Source organism: Anas platyrhynchos, chromosome 3 (assembly GCF_047663525.1).
Source record: "Anas platyrhynchos isolate ZD024472 breed Pekin duck chromosome 3, IASCAAS_PekinDuck_T2T, whole genome shotgun sequence".
Lineage (NCBI taxonomy): Eukaryota > Metazoa > Chordata > Aves > Anseriformes > Anatidae > Anas > Anas platyrhynchos.
In genome coordinates, this window is record NC_092589.1 from 62,857,683 (window position 1) to 62,874,105 (window position 16,423).

General features: G+C 45.5%; 1 protein-coding gene across 1 annotated transcript; it reads left to right on the forward strand.

Annotated features, from left to right (window-relative positions):
- Positions 1-359: 359 nt before the first annotated feature.
- CCN2 (cellular communication network factor 2) lies at positions 360-3,390 on the forward strand. The gene is made up of 5 exons (XM_027454509.3): positions 360-604; positions 709-934; positions 1,022-1,273; positions 1,508-1,719; positions 2,056-3,390. Exons 1-5 carry the CDS (start codon positions 548-550, stop codon positions 2,350-2,352), a joined length of 1,044 nt encoding a protein of 347 aa, XP_027310310.1. The 5' UTR covers positions 360-547; the 3' UTR covers positions 2,353-3,390.
- The last annotated feature ends 13,033 nt before the right edge of the window (positions 3,391-16,423 follow it).

Sequence of the window (16,423 nt, forward strand, 5' to 3'; positions counted from 1 at the left end):
AATTATACCTTTTTTGGTCGTAACAAAACGCTCGGAATACGCCGGGACGGGCGGCGGGCACCGGCCGGCGAGGGCCTGGGGGGGGGGGGGGGAGGCGAAGCATTCCCGGGCCGCCCCTAGCAACCGGCCGGGCGCGGGGCGGGCCGCGGCGTGAGGAAAACACGGCGATTTTTTTTTTCTTAAAAAAATAAAAGGGAAAAGGAGGAGGGGGGGGGGCGGAGGAATGCGGGAGCCAGGGGTCAGGGCCGCTCCGGGGCGGGGCGGGCGGCGCGGCGCGCAGGAATGCGGGGAATGCGGCTGCTGGTGCGCGGCCCCATTCAGCCCATTGGCGGGGCCGCGCCGCCGCCGCCTATAAAGGGGCGCCCGCCGCCGGGCTCAGCAGTCACGCAGCCACTGTCCCGGCAGCTAACGGAGCATCGAGCACAGCAGAGCACAGCCGAGCCGTGCCCAGCCGAGCCGAGCCGTGCAGCGCAGCTCAGACACCGCCCGCAGCAGCCCCGCCGAAGGGAAGCGCCCCGCCGGGACCTCGCCTCGCAGCCGCCTCAGGATGTCCCCGTCCAGCCTCGCCGCCGCCCTCCTCCTCCTCGTTGCCGTCCTCGGCCCGGTAAGTGCCGCCGCCGCTGCTGCTGCTGCCCCGGGCTACGCCGGGCACGGCGTCGGCGGTGCTGACGGCCGCTGTCTCCTTCTCTCCCCCCGCCGCCGGCGCAGGACGAGGCCCGTGGGCAGGAGTGCAGCGGGCAGTGCCAGTGCGGAGCCGGGCCCGGCCCCAGCTGCCCCGCCGGCGTCTCCCTGGTGCTCGACGGCTGCGGCTGCTGCCGGGTGTGCGCCAAGCAGCTGGGCGAGCTGTGCACCGAGCGCGACCCCTGCGACCACCACAAGGGGCTCTTCTGCGACTTCGGCTCCCCCGCCAACCGCAGGATCGGCGTCTGCACCGGTGAGTGGGGACCGGCACAGGGGGACGGGGACGGGGGTCCCGGCGGCCGGGGCTGAGCCTGACCCCCTCTGCCTCCTGTCCCCGCAGCTCGGGACGGCGCCCCGTGTGTCTTCGGCGGCATGGTGTACCGGAGCGGGGAGTCCTTCCAGAGCAGCTGCAAGTACCAGTGCACCTGCCTGGACGGGGCGGTGGGCTGCGTGCCCCTCTGCAGCATGGACGTGCGCCTGCCCAGCCCCGACTGCCCCTTCCCGCGGAGAGTGAAGCTCCCCGGCAAGTGCTGTGAGGAGTGGGTCTGCGATGAGCCCAAGGAGCAGACTGCTGTGGGACCTGCTCTTGCCGGTGAGTGGGGGTCCCACCGTGGCTGGTGGGCTGAGGGGAAAGGGGTGCATGCATTGGGGTCAGGTGTAGCAGGGTGGGTTGATGTGGGGCTACCCCAGCAGCCAGAGGGCAACAGTAAGTGGGATTGTCCCTCAGATAAATGTGGTTGCTGAAACTTCTCTGGGAAGGGGACAGTGCATCTCTCAGGGTGCAAACTCAGGTTGTGGCCTCATCCTGGTTGTCTGTCCCCTGCAGCTTACAGACTGGAAGACACTTACGGTCCAGACCCAACCATGATGCGTGCCAACTGCCTGGTGCAGACCACTGAATGGAGTGCCTGCTCCAAGACCTGCGGCATGGGCATCTCAACCAGGGTCACCAACGATAATGCCTTCTGCAGACTGGAGAAACAGAGCAGGCTCTGCATGGTCAGACCTTGTGAAGCGGACCTGGAGGAGAACATCAAGGTAAAGAGTCTCAACTTTAATGTATGACTTACTAGGATGCTTTCATCAGCTGGCAAAATAGTATGTTGCCAAAAAATGTGGTGTTCTGATAGGCAGTACGTTTCAGTAGTAAATTTCAAGTGGCTCGTCATGAGGTTTGAGTTTTGCCCCAGCAGTGAATATTTTGCAATTAAATGTCCTTATTTTCTTTCACACATTATTATGATGCTATGTAAACACTTTCTCCTGTTGAAAACATTGTAAGGATTTGTGCATCTGCCTGCTTTTAATATTTAAGCTTAGTGCTACATCAAAGCCTACCTTCTAAACATGTTGTATTCACTTATATCCCAACAGAAAGGCAAGAAGTGCATTCGCACTCCCAAAATCTCCAAGCCCATCAAGTTTGAGCTGTCTGGCTGCACCAGTGTGAAGACCTACAGAGCTAAGTTCTGTGGTGTCTGCACTGATGGGCGCTGCTGCACACCCCACAGAACAGCCACCCTCCCTGTGGAGTTCAAGTGCCCTGATGGGGAGATCATGAAAAGGAAAATGATGTTCATCAAGACCTGCGCGTGCCACTACAACTGCCCTGGAGACAACGACATCTTTGAGTCTCTGTACTACAGAAAGATGTATGGAGACATGGCATAAAGCCAGAAGGAGACGCTAACTAGATTCTCAACTTGAACTGATTTGCATCTCATTTTGTAAACATGATTCAATAGCACAAGGTATTTAAATCAGTTTTTTTAATTTCAACAAACTGCTCCATGTGACCTAAGACAATTTGTCTACTGACCCCAAACGGTGGTTTGAAGAAGAAGGTAAAACGGACAGTGGGACCACAGCAAGACACAGCTTCAGAACATGCTGTTCATGAGGTGGTGTGAAGGGGTTAAGGGAAATGTGCAGGATAAGCAGATTCAAGCAAATGTTCCCTTAATATGTGGTACAGTATTTTTCATCTGGTAGTGCAATTGAGAAGGAGACCATTAGCACGTTTGCTGACACTGGTTTTAGTGACAGCAACAGCTGGAATGCAAACTGTTACCCAGCAAAGTGCTAAGCAGAAGGTGTTCTGTTAGTCAGGACCGTAATGTTTCAGCTCTGACACTCTGATTCATATGGCTTGGTCAACAAGAATCAGAATCATGTCTATTAGACTGGACAGCTTGTGGCAGTTAATTTACCTGTAACAAGCTACTTTTTATTAATATTGTAAATACTATGTATATATATTTGTACAGTTATCTAAATTAATTTAAAGTTTTGTGCCTTTGTTTAATGCTTTGAAATTTCAGTGATAGCCTTCTTTTTTGGAACAAGATAGGTAGGATCTAAAGCTTGTCTGACAATGCATTCAAAGCATGAAATAGATACTCTAGTGGAAATTGTTCAGATAGGGCAAAATGGTGTGTTGAGATCAAGATGGAGAGTGTAAGATTTCGTGTCTGTATCCTTAAAAAAGCACTCATCTGTTGGGCAAAATGTATTTGCCTCCATTTTATTGAACAAGTGACTTTAAGAAGAAGGGCTCTTCTGTAGCTAATCAGTCTTTCCACTTGAGCATTTGTTTCTGTCTTTGACTATGGCTCTTTTTGGACAGTTCATTTGTTGAGAAGTGTGACCAAAAGTTACATGTTTGCACCTTTTTAGTTGAAAATAAAGTATTTATATTTTTTATATAAATGGCTTGGCATTTCATTTAATCTTCACTATGACCTTTTATATTTCTTAAGGGGCTTTGTTTTGCTCTAGGTAAAACTCAAGTGCTGTATGTTGTATTTGTCCAGAAACACATACACTGGGGAATAAGCTAAATGATTTGTGGTTACTTGTTCTGTTAATAATGAATCAAATGTTACTCTTCAACATTTTGAATGGAGGGCAGGGCCAGGCTTGCTCTGCCAAGCCTAGTATTGCATTGGAAAGTACAACAGGTTCCTCGGGCATCACGTGGTACGTTTAAAACAAGCTAGTTGATCCCCGTAGTGTTCAACCCCTGTTATAGTAATCTGTGCTATGTGCTTAATTTCATGTATTTCACTGGTTAAAACTTTTTTTTCAGCTAAGGAAAGGAAATTGTTTTTTAAAGCATCTGCATTGAAGTGGTTCCTGACTCATTTCAAATCCAGAAGTCTGAAATCTGGTAAAATTCTCAGTAAAGAGCTAATGAGCTGTACTATAAAAATCATAGAATAATACAGGTTGGAAGGGACCTCCTAAGATCTTCTGATTCATCCTCCATGCGGAGTAATTCCAACTTACACGTGGTTCTACGTAATTTATGACCTTAGTGTGTTATGGTAGACAGAGCACAGAACTCAGATGCCAAATACCTGGACTATATACTTATTGACTGGGGAGCAAATCAGTTTACTCGATGGTTCAGTCTGTAAAATATCCATTGATTCAAGCTCATGCAGGCCCATAGGTGAGAAACATTGTAGGAGCTACACATTTTGGTGATGGTCCAAGCATCCTTCTCAGACAGGAGCAAGCAGCTTAAGGACAGTGAGACTCACTTTCCTCAGCCCCTACAGTTAAAAGGGAAACTTCAGTCCTGTACTAGGTCCTACATTAATAACAGAGTTTCTTTGCCCCTTTATTAAAACTAGGGAATTCTTTGAATTTAAAATTAACCTTTGCACCAGAAGCATTAGTTCTTGTTTTCAGAAAAAACACATACCCTCCAACAAGAATCCTTTTCAGGCAAACAAGTTCAATCTGGAATTTCCTGGTGGTGAAAGAGTGTTAGCTTACAAAAATGTCCATCCTTCTTGAGAAACTTCCAAGCCCATTGATTTCAGCTAGCATTAGCAGCAAATCAGTATAACACCAGCTTTGACTAATGATGGACAGCAGGGCCCTAAACTAATAGGAAGTCGATGGGAGCCTTTCCAGTGGCCTCACCGACTGTGCTTAAGGCCATAGAAGCATTTCCCCTTCCTCTTAAAAGTACAAGGAATTCTCTTGGCATGAGGAAGTGGCTTTCTGTGTCCCATATGAAATATTTTTGGGTAGCCTCTGGCTTTTACGCTCACTGAGACACTCCAGCATATTTTTTCTCTCTCCCTTTTTTTTTTTTTTTTTTACAGGTTATGAATATGATGCAGCCGTTCAGTTCACCCTGGAAACACTTCAAAGGTTCATACAACCACAAGGACTGGTTGTCCAACTGCTACCGTGTCTCCACCCCCAAGTAATAACAGAACTGTCATTTCTAGTTCCAGCAAGGAGAGGACACACACGGGCTTCATTCATAACCACCACTACAAAAGCTCTCGGGATCGGAAGATCAAAAAAGAGCACAATGTTTCTGTCAGGTTGTGAGTAACACCTTTAGAGATGAGGTATTTATGGTGCTGCTCACGCCTATTGATTAAAGTCCCAACCTGTGTTCTTTTACAATGGTGAAAATTGATATTGAGCATTATAGTGAATAGCCATTCCTTATCACATCATCTTTGTGGCTCTCCTTACCGGCTCATGAGTCACACCTGTATCTTGTTCCCAGTCCCCTCAGGTGGGGGCTGTATCTCAGATCCCCCAGCTGCACAGCGCTGTGTCCTCCTGTGGCGCCATCCACCAGCTGTGCCTGGCATACAAGGCTGCAGGGCTGGAGAGAGGCAGCAGCACCCTGCTTCAGGGAGCGCAGCCAGTAACTGAAGGCACCCACAAAGGGGTTCCCCCAGAGCAGCCCATGACAATGGCCTCTGGTTGGTAATGCAATGACAGAGCCGCTTGGACCACCATCTGACAAACTATCACGCTGCTTCATAGGCCAGAGGAGAAATATGGAAGAGGCTTCCTATTCGAATATTTTAATGGTGGTTGCTCCTACTGCCATGAAGTAAAATAAGGAAGTATGCTGCATATGCAAATGTGTTTGGCAAGTTGTTACTCCCACCGAGCCTATCAAGGATCATAAATTTCAGCTACCACTGCAGCATACTAATTTGCATTCCTCTTCTTTTCCAAGGACATAGGTACTCTTCTTGAAGAAGCATGAATTTTACACCTTTTCACAGGCATGAGGTTTTTACCTCTGAAGGTAAAGAAGTTTAAATCATTTGTTGTAAGATCTAGAGATGTATGCATCACACTGTTTGTGAGACTTTCTTTCAAAGGTATCCTGGGAAAAAAGGAACTCTTGTGTAGAATTTATGGTATCTTAAGTGATGGTTACAATGTGGACCTTTCAGCCGTAAAGATGTTTCCTCATTTCATTCTTCGTGCCCAAGATATATGGATGCAAGAATAAAAACTTGACTTCAGAAATCCCAAGCCACTTCCATGGGAGAAAACATTGGTTCACATTCCTTCCAAAATACCTTGTTTTGGGAGTTTGCTTTTAGGTGTTTGAATTTGCATTCTCAGAAAATTCTATGATGTGGGTTTGCTACTGCACTTTTAAAAGACCTTATTCACATATGAAGGTATATACATTCAGATGGCTGGCTCCTTAAAATGGATCTCCAAGGATACTAATAATACAGAAGGTAAAGCACCACTGTGAAGTCAATACTCATTTAATAAATGATACTCGATTAATCATTGAACAGAAGGTGGCTGGAGACCAAAGTATCAAATAATTTGTGAAATAACTCTAAGCCATCGTATTGCAGAATTTTGTCCCATAACACATTTGCATGGATTTGCAGCTTAGCTTTCTAACACAAGACAGATGTGAACAACAGACACAGATTATAGCCCTTTCATATGAAATAGGCTCTCCTCTCCAGATGGAAATTTGTCAGATTCCTTAGAGCTAAGAAACATCCAAAAGACACTCATTAACAAACTCTTCAAGAATGAGCAACTTTTAATGATCCATAACCACACAGGAACAAATAAGTCTTTGAGCAGTGTCCAGTTGTTTGTCTCACAAAGATGGGGGCTCAGCTGAGAAAACTGACTTTTGGACACATCACTAGAAATAGCACACTCTAACTAGATCGTTTGTATTTTGTAACGTAGCACATCTTTTTCAGATATTGCACTTGAAGAAAGTACTCTTAACATTACACTGAAAAGGACATTAAATGTAAGAAGGCACAGTAATATTCTTACCTAAACATATAATAATTCAACCATTCTGACTTTGCATCCTACCACCAAAAACACTGCTTAAATGTGGCTTTAACTGATGTTATACTATGCCTGCATATGGAAGTAGTTAGCAAGGAGAAGTTGGGATGAAATACCAGTGTAAGGCTTTGCCCAAAACCCAAGAAGAATCTGAGAGAGGAAGTAGCTCAGTTAACTTATTTTTCCTCTCATTTTCCACTTCTTTCCTCCCTGCAGTTCCTTTGATTCATGCCCTTAAATGGACATACCAAAAACCACCACATTCTCACAGTGTTTTTCAGCCTGACTGGAACCAGGAAATACCAGAAATTTCTTCAGAGAACCTGTTCCCAAACTGTACTAAAGCCTTCAACACATTTAGAGCCTGAATGCAGTTTAGAAGCATGACTAAGGCCCCATCTCCACTGCACGACTGAGCCTTGCTCCTGCACTGAAGGACAACTGCTTGCAGTCACTACTGCTAACCCTGGCAGCTTCGGCTCTCCTCTGTTCTCATCTGAGCCCATGCCACCAGAGCTGTAAATCTGGAGCAATTCTGAAAAGACCCCCCAGAAACCTTTCCCTGTATATTGTGACAGCATTCCACAGCTCCTGCCCGTTACTGAGGCAGTGCCAGATGCATTTGCTTAATGGGCAGTAAATCCAAGCCTAACAGTGGCAGTGTTTGTGCTGTGAGGAACAGCCTCGTGTGCTGGACCAGCAGGTTGCTAGCAGGACCACAGGGTAAGCACAGCCCAGTGATGCCTCCCTTCATTACTCGGCCCCATTAATTGGGCTCCTGAAAGAAACGCACAATCCAAAATGTTTGTTGTTGTAAATTAGTCTTAGCATAAGCAGGTATTTAACAGCTTTTAGCAGCTACAAAATATGTTTCCCTGCTCCCAAGCTAAATGCTAAGAACAAGTGTTTCAGCTGCTGTCAGGACTTATGTCAGCCCAGGTAACTGACATAGCTGCATTTGCAGTGGTTTACACCAACCTGACCCAAAGTCCTGAGGCTAAACAATTTAAGGGAATCTCACAGGGCTCTGTGCCTGAGCAGGCTCCCAGGAGGACACAGGTCGGCACCTAGGGCATTTACTGGACAATAAGCACTTGGGGTAACACAAATTACACAAGAAATCAATCTGTAAATAGCTAATAGAACAACCTGCTAGGCAAGTGATAAGACAGAGTATCCGGTAGATAAGCATGATGGACTAGACTTCAAAATACATCTAAAATACTGTTCAACCTCTGAATAACAAAACATCTATGAAGGTATTAAATACAATCTTAATGCACTGTGATGTGCTACGATGTTAATTATACTGTATTTCCTAAATCACACAATTGAAAAAAAAAAAAAAGAAATAAAATAATAACCGTATTCTTAACCAAAGAAGATATTTAATAGCTTCCAAGGGCAATCATCTCATCACAGGATTTGTGATTTGGTACAATACCATACATATTCTGGAGGAACTTGCTTTGCCCTAATTCTCAGGTTTTGGTCTCACCACACTTGCATGGCGTATCTGTGATCCCGTAACAGGTATGGCCCAGCCAACTCTCTGCTGCCACACAGCTCCAGCCCCAGGTGGAGAGCCCAGCAGGAAGATAGGACTGGTAAAACATCAGAAGACAGATCAGGTAAACTGACAACCATCCCTCTGGGGTTCAGCTTCTTACTGTGCAGAATTTTCACTTTCTTACCAGTGAATCAAGAGCAAAAAGAGAAATGCATCTTTGAAGAAAAGCAGCAGGGAAAAATAAAAATAGAAACAAAAACATGAGAGCAGTTGAGAATGACTACAGTCTGTAAAGCCAGGGAATAAAAGTACACAGTCTTGCTGAGAAAAGAGTTACCTTCACAAATTCCCAAGTTCTGCTACCCTAAGTAAGGTCAGTGTTAGAGTTCATTGATCTCAGTGGAAAAGCCTATTTGTTTTGAATGAATTTTCCACACTGTTTATGCAGCAGAGGAAATATGCAGAACAATGGAAATATGTAGAAAGTCACATTTGGCCTTTCTCATTTAGAAATATTTTGCTAATTCTAGGCTTGTTCTGAGGTCAAAAAGGCCAAGGTCAATAAGCTGATGAAGCTTTTAAAATCCTATATGATAGGATTTAATAGGCCAGGTCACTTTATCTTGGGAACTGCCACGATTGTCTCTCAGTGGGATTCCCATCAGTGCTGTAGCTGTAATTGCCCTTCTATAGGACACGTCCAGCTGAGGATTTTCCACCACGTGTGACTCTAAAACTTTTTTCTAAGATGACATGGAAATTAAGTGTTTCTTTCCCTCCATTGCTCATTCCAGCCACAGCTCCATAGACTCAGACAAGGAGCCTCAATGGAAAAGTTCTGCATAGATCAGCACATGCCCCCGTCAGTGACCCAAAGGGATCCCAGCATTGCTAACGCCCACTGGAAACTACCTGGCATCAGCGTTGCAAGGGAAAGCAACATTTAGCCTTGCTTGCTGTGTTATACACTTGGCAATGCTGCTCATGTTTATGATCCACAGCTGTAACAAACAGCAGCAGAGAGGGGCCATTTTACTTTACAGTTATCGTATTGGGTATCCAACGTAATGCTGCTGGAGGTGAAGTGGCAGTGTTACCCACCTTGATTTATCATCCAGAGAGCCAGACCCTTAAAGTCAGACAATGCAGGACAAATCTAGTGTAAGGATCTCCAGTAAGGTCTCACCTTATGCGCACACACATTGTAGCTTTCTGTATTATGCAGTTATCCTCATGAGGATGCCATTGTCATATAAATATGTCATCTCATCCAGTATTCCACTCTACAAATCTAAGTGTAGTCCACTTTGGAAAACCATCTTACAACTGAGATTCTTAATTGTGGCTTTTCTGACTCCTGCAAGTATATAATGAACTTGGCAAAGTTTTGAAGTTCAGCCAACCTTTAGCAAACAGTAATTCTCCAGGTAAAAACATGCTTTCTTTATCAAGAATTAATAGACATCATATGTGCAAAATTTGAATGTAATATTTTCTCTGTCTGCATGGCATTTTCCACTGGCCTTATCACAAGCAATTTAGAAACTATATGACTATTTTCCAGCAATTGGACATAGATATATATAGTTGCACACACACAACAAAAATAAATTAAAAAAAAGAAATTAGAATAAAAATAAAAATGCACCTGTAATCCTGGCAGATAAAATCTCCTTGTGCTGTGTAGAAGGCTGGCTGTGATAGGCAACAGGTATTTGTTCCAAACAGTTAACAGTTCTGTCAAAGACCTCTCCAAATAATTAGATTTATTAAAACAACCTTCAGATGTGTTTGTGCTCTGTGCAGCCACACCAGGAAAACCTGTGGGCTCCCAGGATTGCACAGAAACAACCTGTCCTTTGGTCAGAAAACACAGACTTGCGCTCTGGCAACTGCATTTTATCTGGCTGCTTCTACAAAACAGGAAAGAGGAAAAAGTCAGTCTGACATTTAATTTAATGAGTGCTTTTTTATTTTTTATTTTTGATGAGGCAAATTTTGATGAGGCAAATTTGGAGCACATCATTGTAGGCTTTTCATTATAGGCTGCTATAGGCTGCTATTAATAGATGGTGCAAGAAGCATGGCAATACAGTCCAATACTCAGCCCAGCTGGCACTAACAGGCCACCAGACCCTGTACCACACCAAGGCTCCCAAGCAACACGTACACCCTCCTGCGGGTGCTCCCTGGACCTGCTCGGGGGCTGTGAGCAAGGTGCCGGCTGCGGGACGGGGCCGGTTCCCGGCCTCACACCGACCCCGCGTGGCCGCTGGGCGTGCTGCTCCCCGGCTGCAAGCACAAACCAGTCCTTGTGCTCTTGACGGCGGTAGGTGTTCATTTCTACATCTCTCCTTTGAAATCCTGCTATTTCTTTGAGGGTGGTGCAAGACAAGAACGGAATACAGGGAATCTTTCCCATTTCCCCATAAAGTATTTGAGCAATAGCTGCACACACCTGTGAGCACCATGTGTTAGACGTGTTTATGCACTCTTCATGTCAATGCCTGCAAGGATGCAGGAAATTTAAAGCAATAAACAAGTGCTCAGATTATATTGTCTGGAAGCAGCTGCCAGTGACAGGCTGAGGTCTCACTGATCTTCTCTCTCCCCTGCTTTTGGGCAGTAACAAGCCCCGCACAGACCTTCCCTGGGCATCCTCTGACTTTCTTTAGCATCCCTGTGGCACCTGGCCTGGATCACGACATGCCTCAATACATCACAATAATTGGCACCGGGAAGTGTCCAGAAAATCGTATGAAGGAGAAAACAAGTGTACTTATAGAAGGCAATAATAAAGAAAAATATTTTAAATGTCTTGCTTTTACCTTGCATGGCTCTTAAAAACTCATCAACCATCTGAGGTCCGCATGTTGGGATGAACTTGCTTCTCCTTCTTAGGCGGGTACAGCTCCACACATAGGCATTGGGGATTTGTCAGCCATCCATGGAATTACCTTATGTAATTACACCTCTTTTTCCAGTTAACTAATTATGTTACAATAAGCTCTTGCATTAAATTGTTGAAAGGGAAAATCATGTCCCTCCTGGCTTCTTCGACATGCCTAGACAATGAGTCACATCCGTTTTGTGTAGGTCGGGTCTGATGAAGGGGATTTGGGGTCTGATGCTCTGGGTCTAAAACAAACCAAGTGTAAAAAACTCTCTGATCCAGCTCCTTAGTAGACACCCTTTTCTGCAAAACGGATTTGGACATGCAAGTGGCCAAGAGGGCTGCTGTGTGTTGTTCTCCCCATCATCTCTACCACAGCTGACCCCTTGGCCAAAGCATGGAGCAGAGTCCAGTTTGTGGACACCTACATTACTTAGCCTCAAAACAGTGGTGGAAAATGCTGGGTGTTAGGTTCATACAATTCCTTCATTAAAAATACTTATGGAGACCCTTTCAATAATGTTTGAATAACACCTTTAAATAGCAGCAGCTGTTCTTTCGTAGTCACTCAGAACCAGAGAATCACCTGAGATTTGCTTTCATTGCTCTGTTCCATAACACCACTGGTGCACCTCATCTGCATAAGAAAAGAGGCTTTTTAGAGATACATTTCCTCACATCACCTTTCCTAGGCAAGCAAATGGTCTTCACAGAATTTCAGACCTTTACCACCAACTCTTAACCAACCCAGCTGGAAATGCTTAGTAAGCCTCCAACCTGGCACAGGACCCAAGAGGCTTTGAGATACCAGGACCACTGTGTCAGTCACGAGTCAGAAAAAAATTCTTCAATTTTCTGGTACCAGTCTCCTTCTTTGGAAGACCTGGGGACAGCCCAGCTTTGTGCTCAACATCATTACAGTTCTAACAGACCAAATTATTCAGTCTCTGCCAAGAGTTACATCTGGAAGAGTAGGTTCCTTGATTTAAATTTTGAGTCTTTCTGTAAAAGCTTCCATTTCCCCTCTGCTTTTACTTGGTTTTTTTTTTTGTTTGTTTGTTTGTTTGTTTTAAATGCTGGTATCATTGCTTTGGTCTTCCAAACATCCCCAGACAAAGTCATACTTCAATTGGCCAAACCTTATTCACCTGCCTGGCCATTTTCTTAGCCGACATGTAATATGCAAATCCACGACTGGCACAGATTTAGGCTCTAGACATCTAGGTAGTTTAACTTAAATATAGAGAAGACTGACTCCCTAACATTTAGAAGTCTAATACTCACTCAAGACCTGTGGCAACATGGTGCCTGCTCATCAGCCATCTCAATCCTATTCTCACCATCTGCAAAGACTTTAGTCTGAGACAAACTGATCTGTGACAAATTTACTCATACAGCTCAGCAACAGCTCCTGAATTCCCAGTATAAAAGCCCTGACCTTTCCCATGCTACAGGGCGTGTGAAGACAGATTGCCTTCTTTATGGCAGCCATTAAGTTTAGGGATCCCAGGCACTGGGATGCCACAGGTGTGACTGGTCTGTGAAACAGTGATAGAGATCAACAGACATGGGAGTCAGAGCTGGGGTCAGGTTTGGTGGGCCTACATGGCAGGAGACCTGAAGCAGTGTCAAAGTGCAACTACCCAGCTGCATGCTGGTGCTTGGAGGAGCTGTGGCAGACACCTAAAAAGATGCAGAAAGGTGACAAAACTCAGAGTTTCAAGTTTTTGTTTTGTTTTTGTTTGTTTGTTTGTTTTGGGGGTGGGATGAGGGGGGTGGATGCTGACTAGACTTGTTCTTAGGGGTATCATTGTCACTACACTTCTGAGACCTCTCCCAGAGCATGCAATTGGCACTGTTAACTCAAGCATTGAGATGGAAGAGCCTCAGGTACCCCCAAAACCTGCTCCTAGGACCAGTTTATCAAGGTGCAAGGGTGAGCCCCACAGCCTGATTCTGGGAAAGCCCAAGCATGCTGCTAGAGAATATCTGGTCCAGAAAACAATTTGTCCAGTTCCCCATGGAGTTGAAAGCCCATAAGCAGGCCATTCAAGGTGAGCTTCCAGGTGAGCTTTTCCCTTGGGACCAAAGCAAGCTTTCTTTCTGATTCTATTATCATAGAATCACAGAATAGTTTGGGTTGGAAAGGACCTTAAAGACCATTCAGTTCCAACCCCCCTGCCATGGGCAGGGACACCTCCCACCAGATCAGGTTGCTCAAAGCCCCATCCAGCCTGGCCTTGAACACCTCCGTGGGTGGGGCATCCACAGCTTCTCTGGGCAACCTGTGCCAGGGCCTCACCACCCTCTGAGTGATTAATTTCTTCCTTATATCTAATCTAAATCTACCCTCCTTTAGTTTAAAGCCATTATTCCTTGTCCTGTTACCACTAACCCTGACAAAGAGTCCCTTCCCAGCTTTCCTGTAGGCCCCCTTTAGGTACTGGAAAACCATTATAAGGTTTCTTCCCTGAAGAGCCTTCTCTTCTCCAGGCTGAACAACCCTAACTCCCTCAGCCTGTCTTCATAGGAGAGATGCTCCTTGATCATCCTCTTGGCCCTCCTCTGGACTCGTTCTAATGCTTCCATGTCCTTGTGCTGAGGGCCCAAGAGCTGAACACAGTGCTCCAGGTGGGGTCTTACAAGAGCAGAGCAGAGGGGGACAATCACCTCCCTTACCTTGCTGGCCACATTTCTTTTGATGCAGCACGGGATATGGTAAGCCAGAAAGCCAACAGTATCCAACGATGCCACTCCTTGTCAAAGCTATAGTTGATCTGTGGCAATGGATGTCAGCATATAAGCCCTTCATGATGGGGTGGCTTTGGCAATTTTTTTTTTCCTACAGATATGAGCCCCTTTGCCCTCAGGAGACATTGTTCTCCTTTAGCGCACAACCAGTAGTTTTCAGAAGCTCATGCATAAGTCTGAAGTACCTTGCCCTGTTTGGCTAACCCCGGGCAGCTTGCTGAAATATCTACTGCTTCGTGATTTTTGTGGACTCTGATATTAAACTTCACATGCCTTTTTCTTGTATGTAAGTCTTTTCACTTGTAGTCCTTTGGATTCACCATCATGTCTTTGACACCAAAAATGTCCAGCTTTCACAAGCTTCCTTGTGGTGTGGATCACCTGTTTTGGCAAATTATCATTGCTTTGCAAAGGAGTTATTCTGGTCAGTTCAAGGATCTCCACATTTTCAGTGTACAAGGAGCTACACATTAGGAAGCTAAGAACGCTGAATGCAACTTTCATCAGATACTGAATCTGTATGGCTGTCACCAACTGTTCCAGAGCTATGGCTACCTCAGCCCTCAGATGACAAGACTGTAGAGACTTCAAGTCATTGGAACAGACACTTGCCTCAGAGCCAGCTGGTGCAGATATCTAACAATTGATGCCTTCTTCTTCAAGTTGATTTTTGATCTTCCAACATGTGTTTGCCTTGCCCTTTATACAAACTGAGAACTTGCCTACTGGCCCAGCCCTGCTAAAACTCTTCATTTCTCCATATGAACAGAATATCAGGCCAAATCCTGTACTCTGGAACCCAAGATCTGCAGCCAAATTTGTTGACTTAATATACAGATTTTACCACCCAATCCATTAGCTGAGTTTCCACTGAAATCTTGAGTGTCAGTTGTTATACCACCACCCACCTCTCCAGTCTGAACCAGACTATTCTGGCTATGATGTGTTCTGACCTTGTAGTATATAAAGGAGCAAGGGAAAGAAAGCTATGGACAACCTGATTTATATTACGTGAACTCCAAGATGGCATCCATTTCTGTAAACTACCTCAAGAACAACTACTTGTGGTAAATTGGGCCACATCTGGCTGGTGGACGGTCACTAGTTGGGTCCCTCAAGGCTCCATTTTAGGTCCAGTCCTCTTCAATGTCTTTATAAATGATTTGGAGGTAGGACTAGAAGGTGTTTTGAGCAAATTTGCCAACAACACCAAACTTGGAGGAGTTGTGGACTCTGTTGAGGGTGGAAAGGCCTTGCAGAGAGACCTAGACAGATTGGAGAGCTGGGCGATCACCAACCATATGAAGTTTAACAAAGGCAAGTGCTGGATCCTGCACCTGGGATAGGGCAACCCTAGCTATATATAAAGACTGGGTGATGAGACGCTGGAGAGCAGCCCTGCAAAGAGGGATCTGGGGGTTGTGGTCAACTGCAAGTTGAATATGAGCCAGCAGTGTGCCCTGGCAGCCAGGAGGGCCAACCGTATCCGGGCTGCACCAAGCATGGCATGGCTAGTTGGTTGAGGGAGGTGATTGTCCTGCTCTACTCTGCACTGGTGCGGCCTCACTTAGAGTACTGTGTGCAGTTATGGGCACCACAGTACAAGAAGGACATTAAACTGTTGGAAAGTGTCCAGAGGAGGGCGATGAAGATGGTGAAGGGCCTAGAGGGGAAGACGTATGAGGAGCAGCTGAGGTCACTGGGCCGGTTCAGCCTGGAGAAGGGGAGGCTGAGGGGCGACCTCATCGCAGTCTACAACGTCCTTGCAAGGGGAAGTGGGGAGGCAGGTGACCTATTCTCTGTAAAAACCAATGATAGGACCACGGGAATGGTGCTAAGCTGAGGCAGGGGAAGTTTAGGCAGGACATCAGGAAGAGGTTCTTCACCGAGATTGTGGTTGCTCACTGGAACTGGTTCCCTGGGTTCATAGTCACTGCACCAAGCCTGTCTGAATTTAAAAAGCGATTGGACTGTGCACATAGTCACATTGTCTAAACTTTTGGGCAGACCTGTGTGGTGCCAGGAGTTGGACTTGATGATCCTTATGGGTCCCTTCCAACTCAGGATATTCTATGATTCTATGATTCTGCTGGTCACAGTGATTAAGCAGTTGATATAGAGTCATACTGCATTTCTGTCCTGCTGAAGCAAGCAGTGGGATTTAGCATCTTATATGATTTGGACAAGAAAAGTAAATTACCAACATCTGCAGTGTAATTAGTTCTACTGAAACACAGGATATACAATAATGTATATGAAAAACGCCCTTCCTCAATTTGTCTAGCATAACCTTCCAATAATGTTTTGGATTCTTTAGACTTCAGTAATTCAGTCTTCCCAATGCTCTCATCTCTAAAACTTGTAGTAGGAGTGTTAGCTCATTACAAGAATGCGAAGTATTTCATAAAAAGCTTAGGAAAGTCAATTTTCCAAATGGTTTGTCTGGATTTCTACTATCCTGGGGCCATATTTCTTTA

Bases quoted from the DNA above. Each gene is read 5' to 3' on its own strand.
- CCN2 (XM_027454509.3), top strand. From the start codon at position 548: ATGTCCCCGTCCAGCCTCGCCGCCGCCCTCCTCCTCCTCGTTGCCGTC. The intron at 935-1,021 runs GTGAGTGGGGAC...CTGTCCCCGCAG, and splicing joins CAGGATCGGCGTCTGCACCG to CTCGGGACGGCGCCCCGTGT. The intron at 1,274-1,507 runs GTGAGTGGGGGT...TGTCCCCTGCAG, and splicing joins TGTGGGACCTGCTCTTGCCG to CTTACAGACTGGAAGACACT.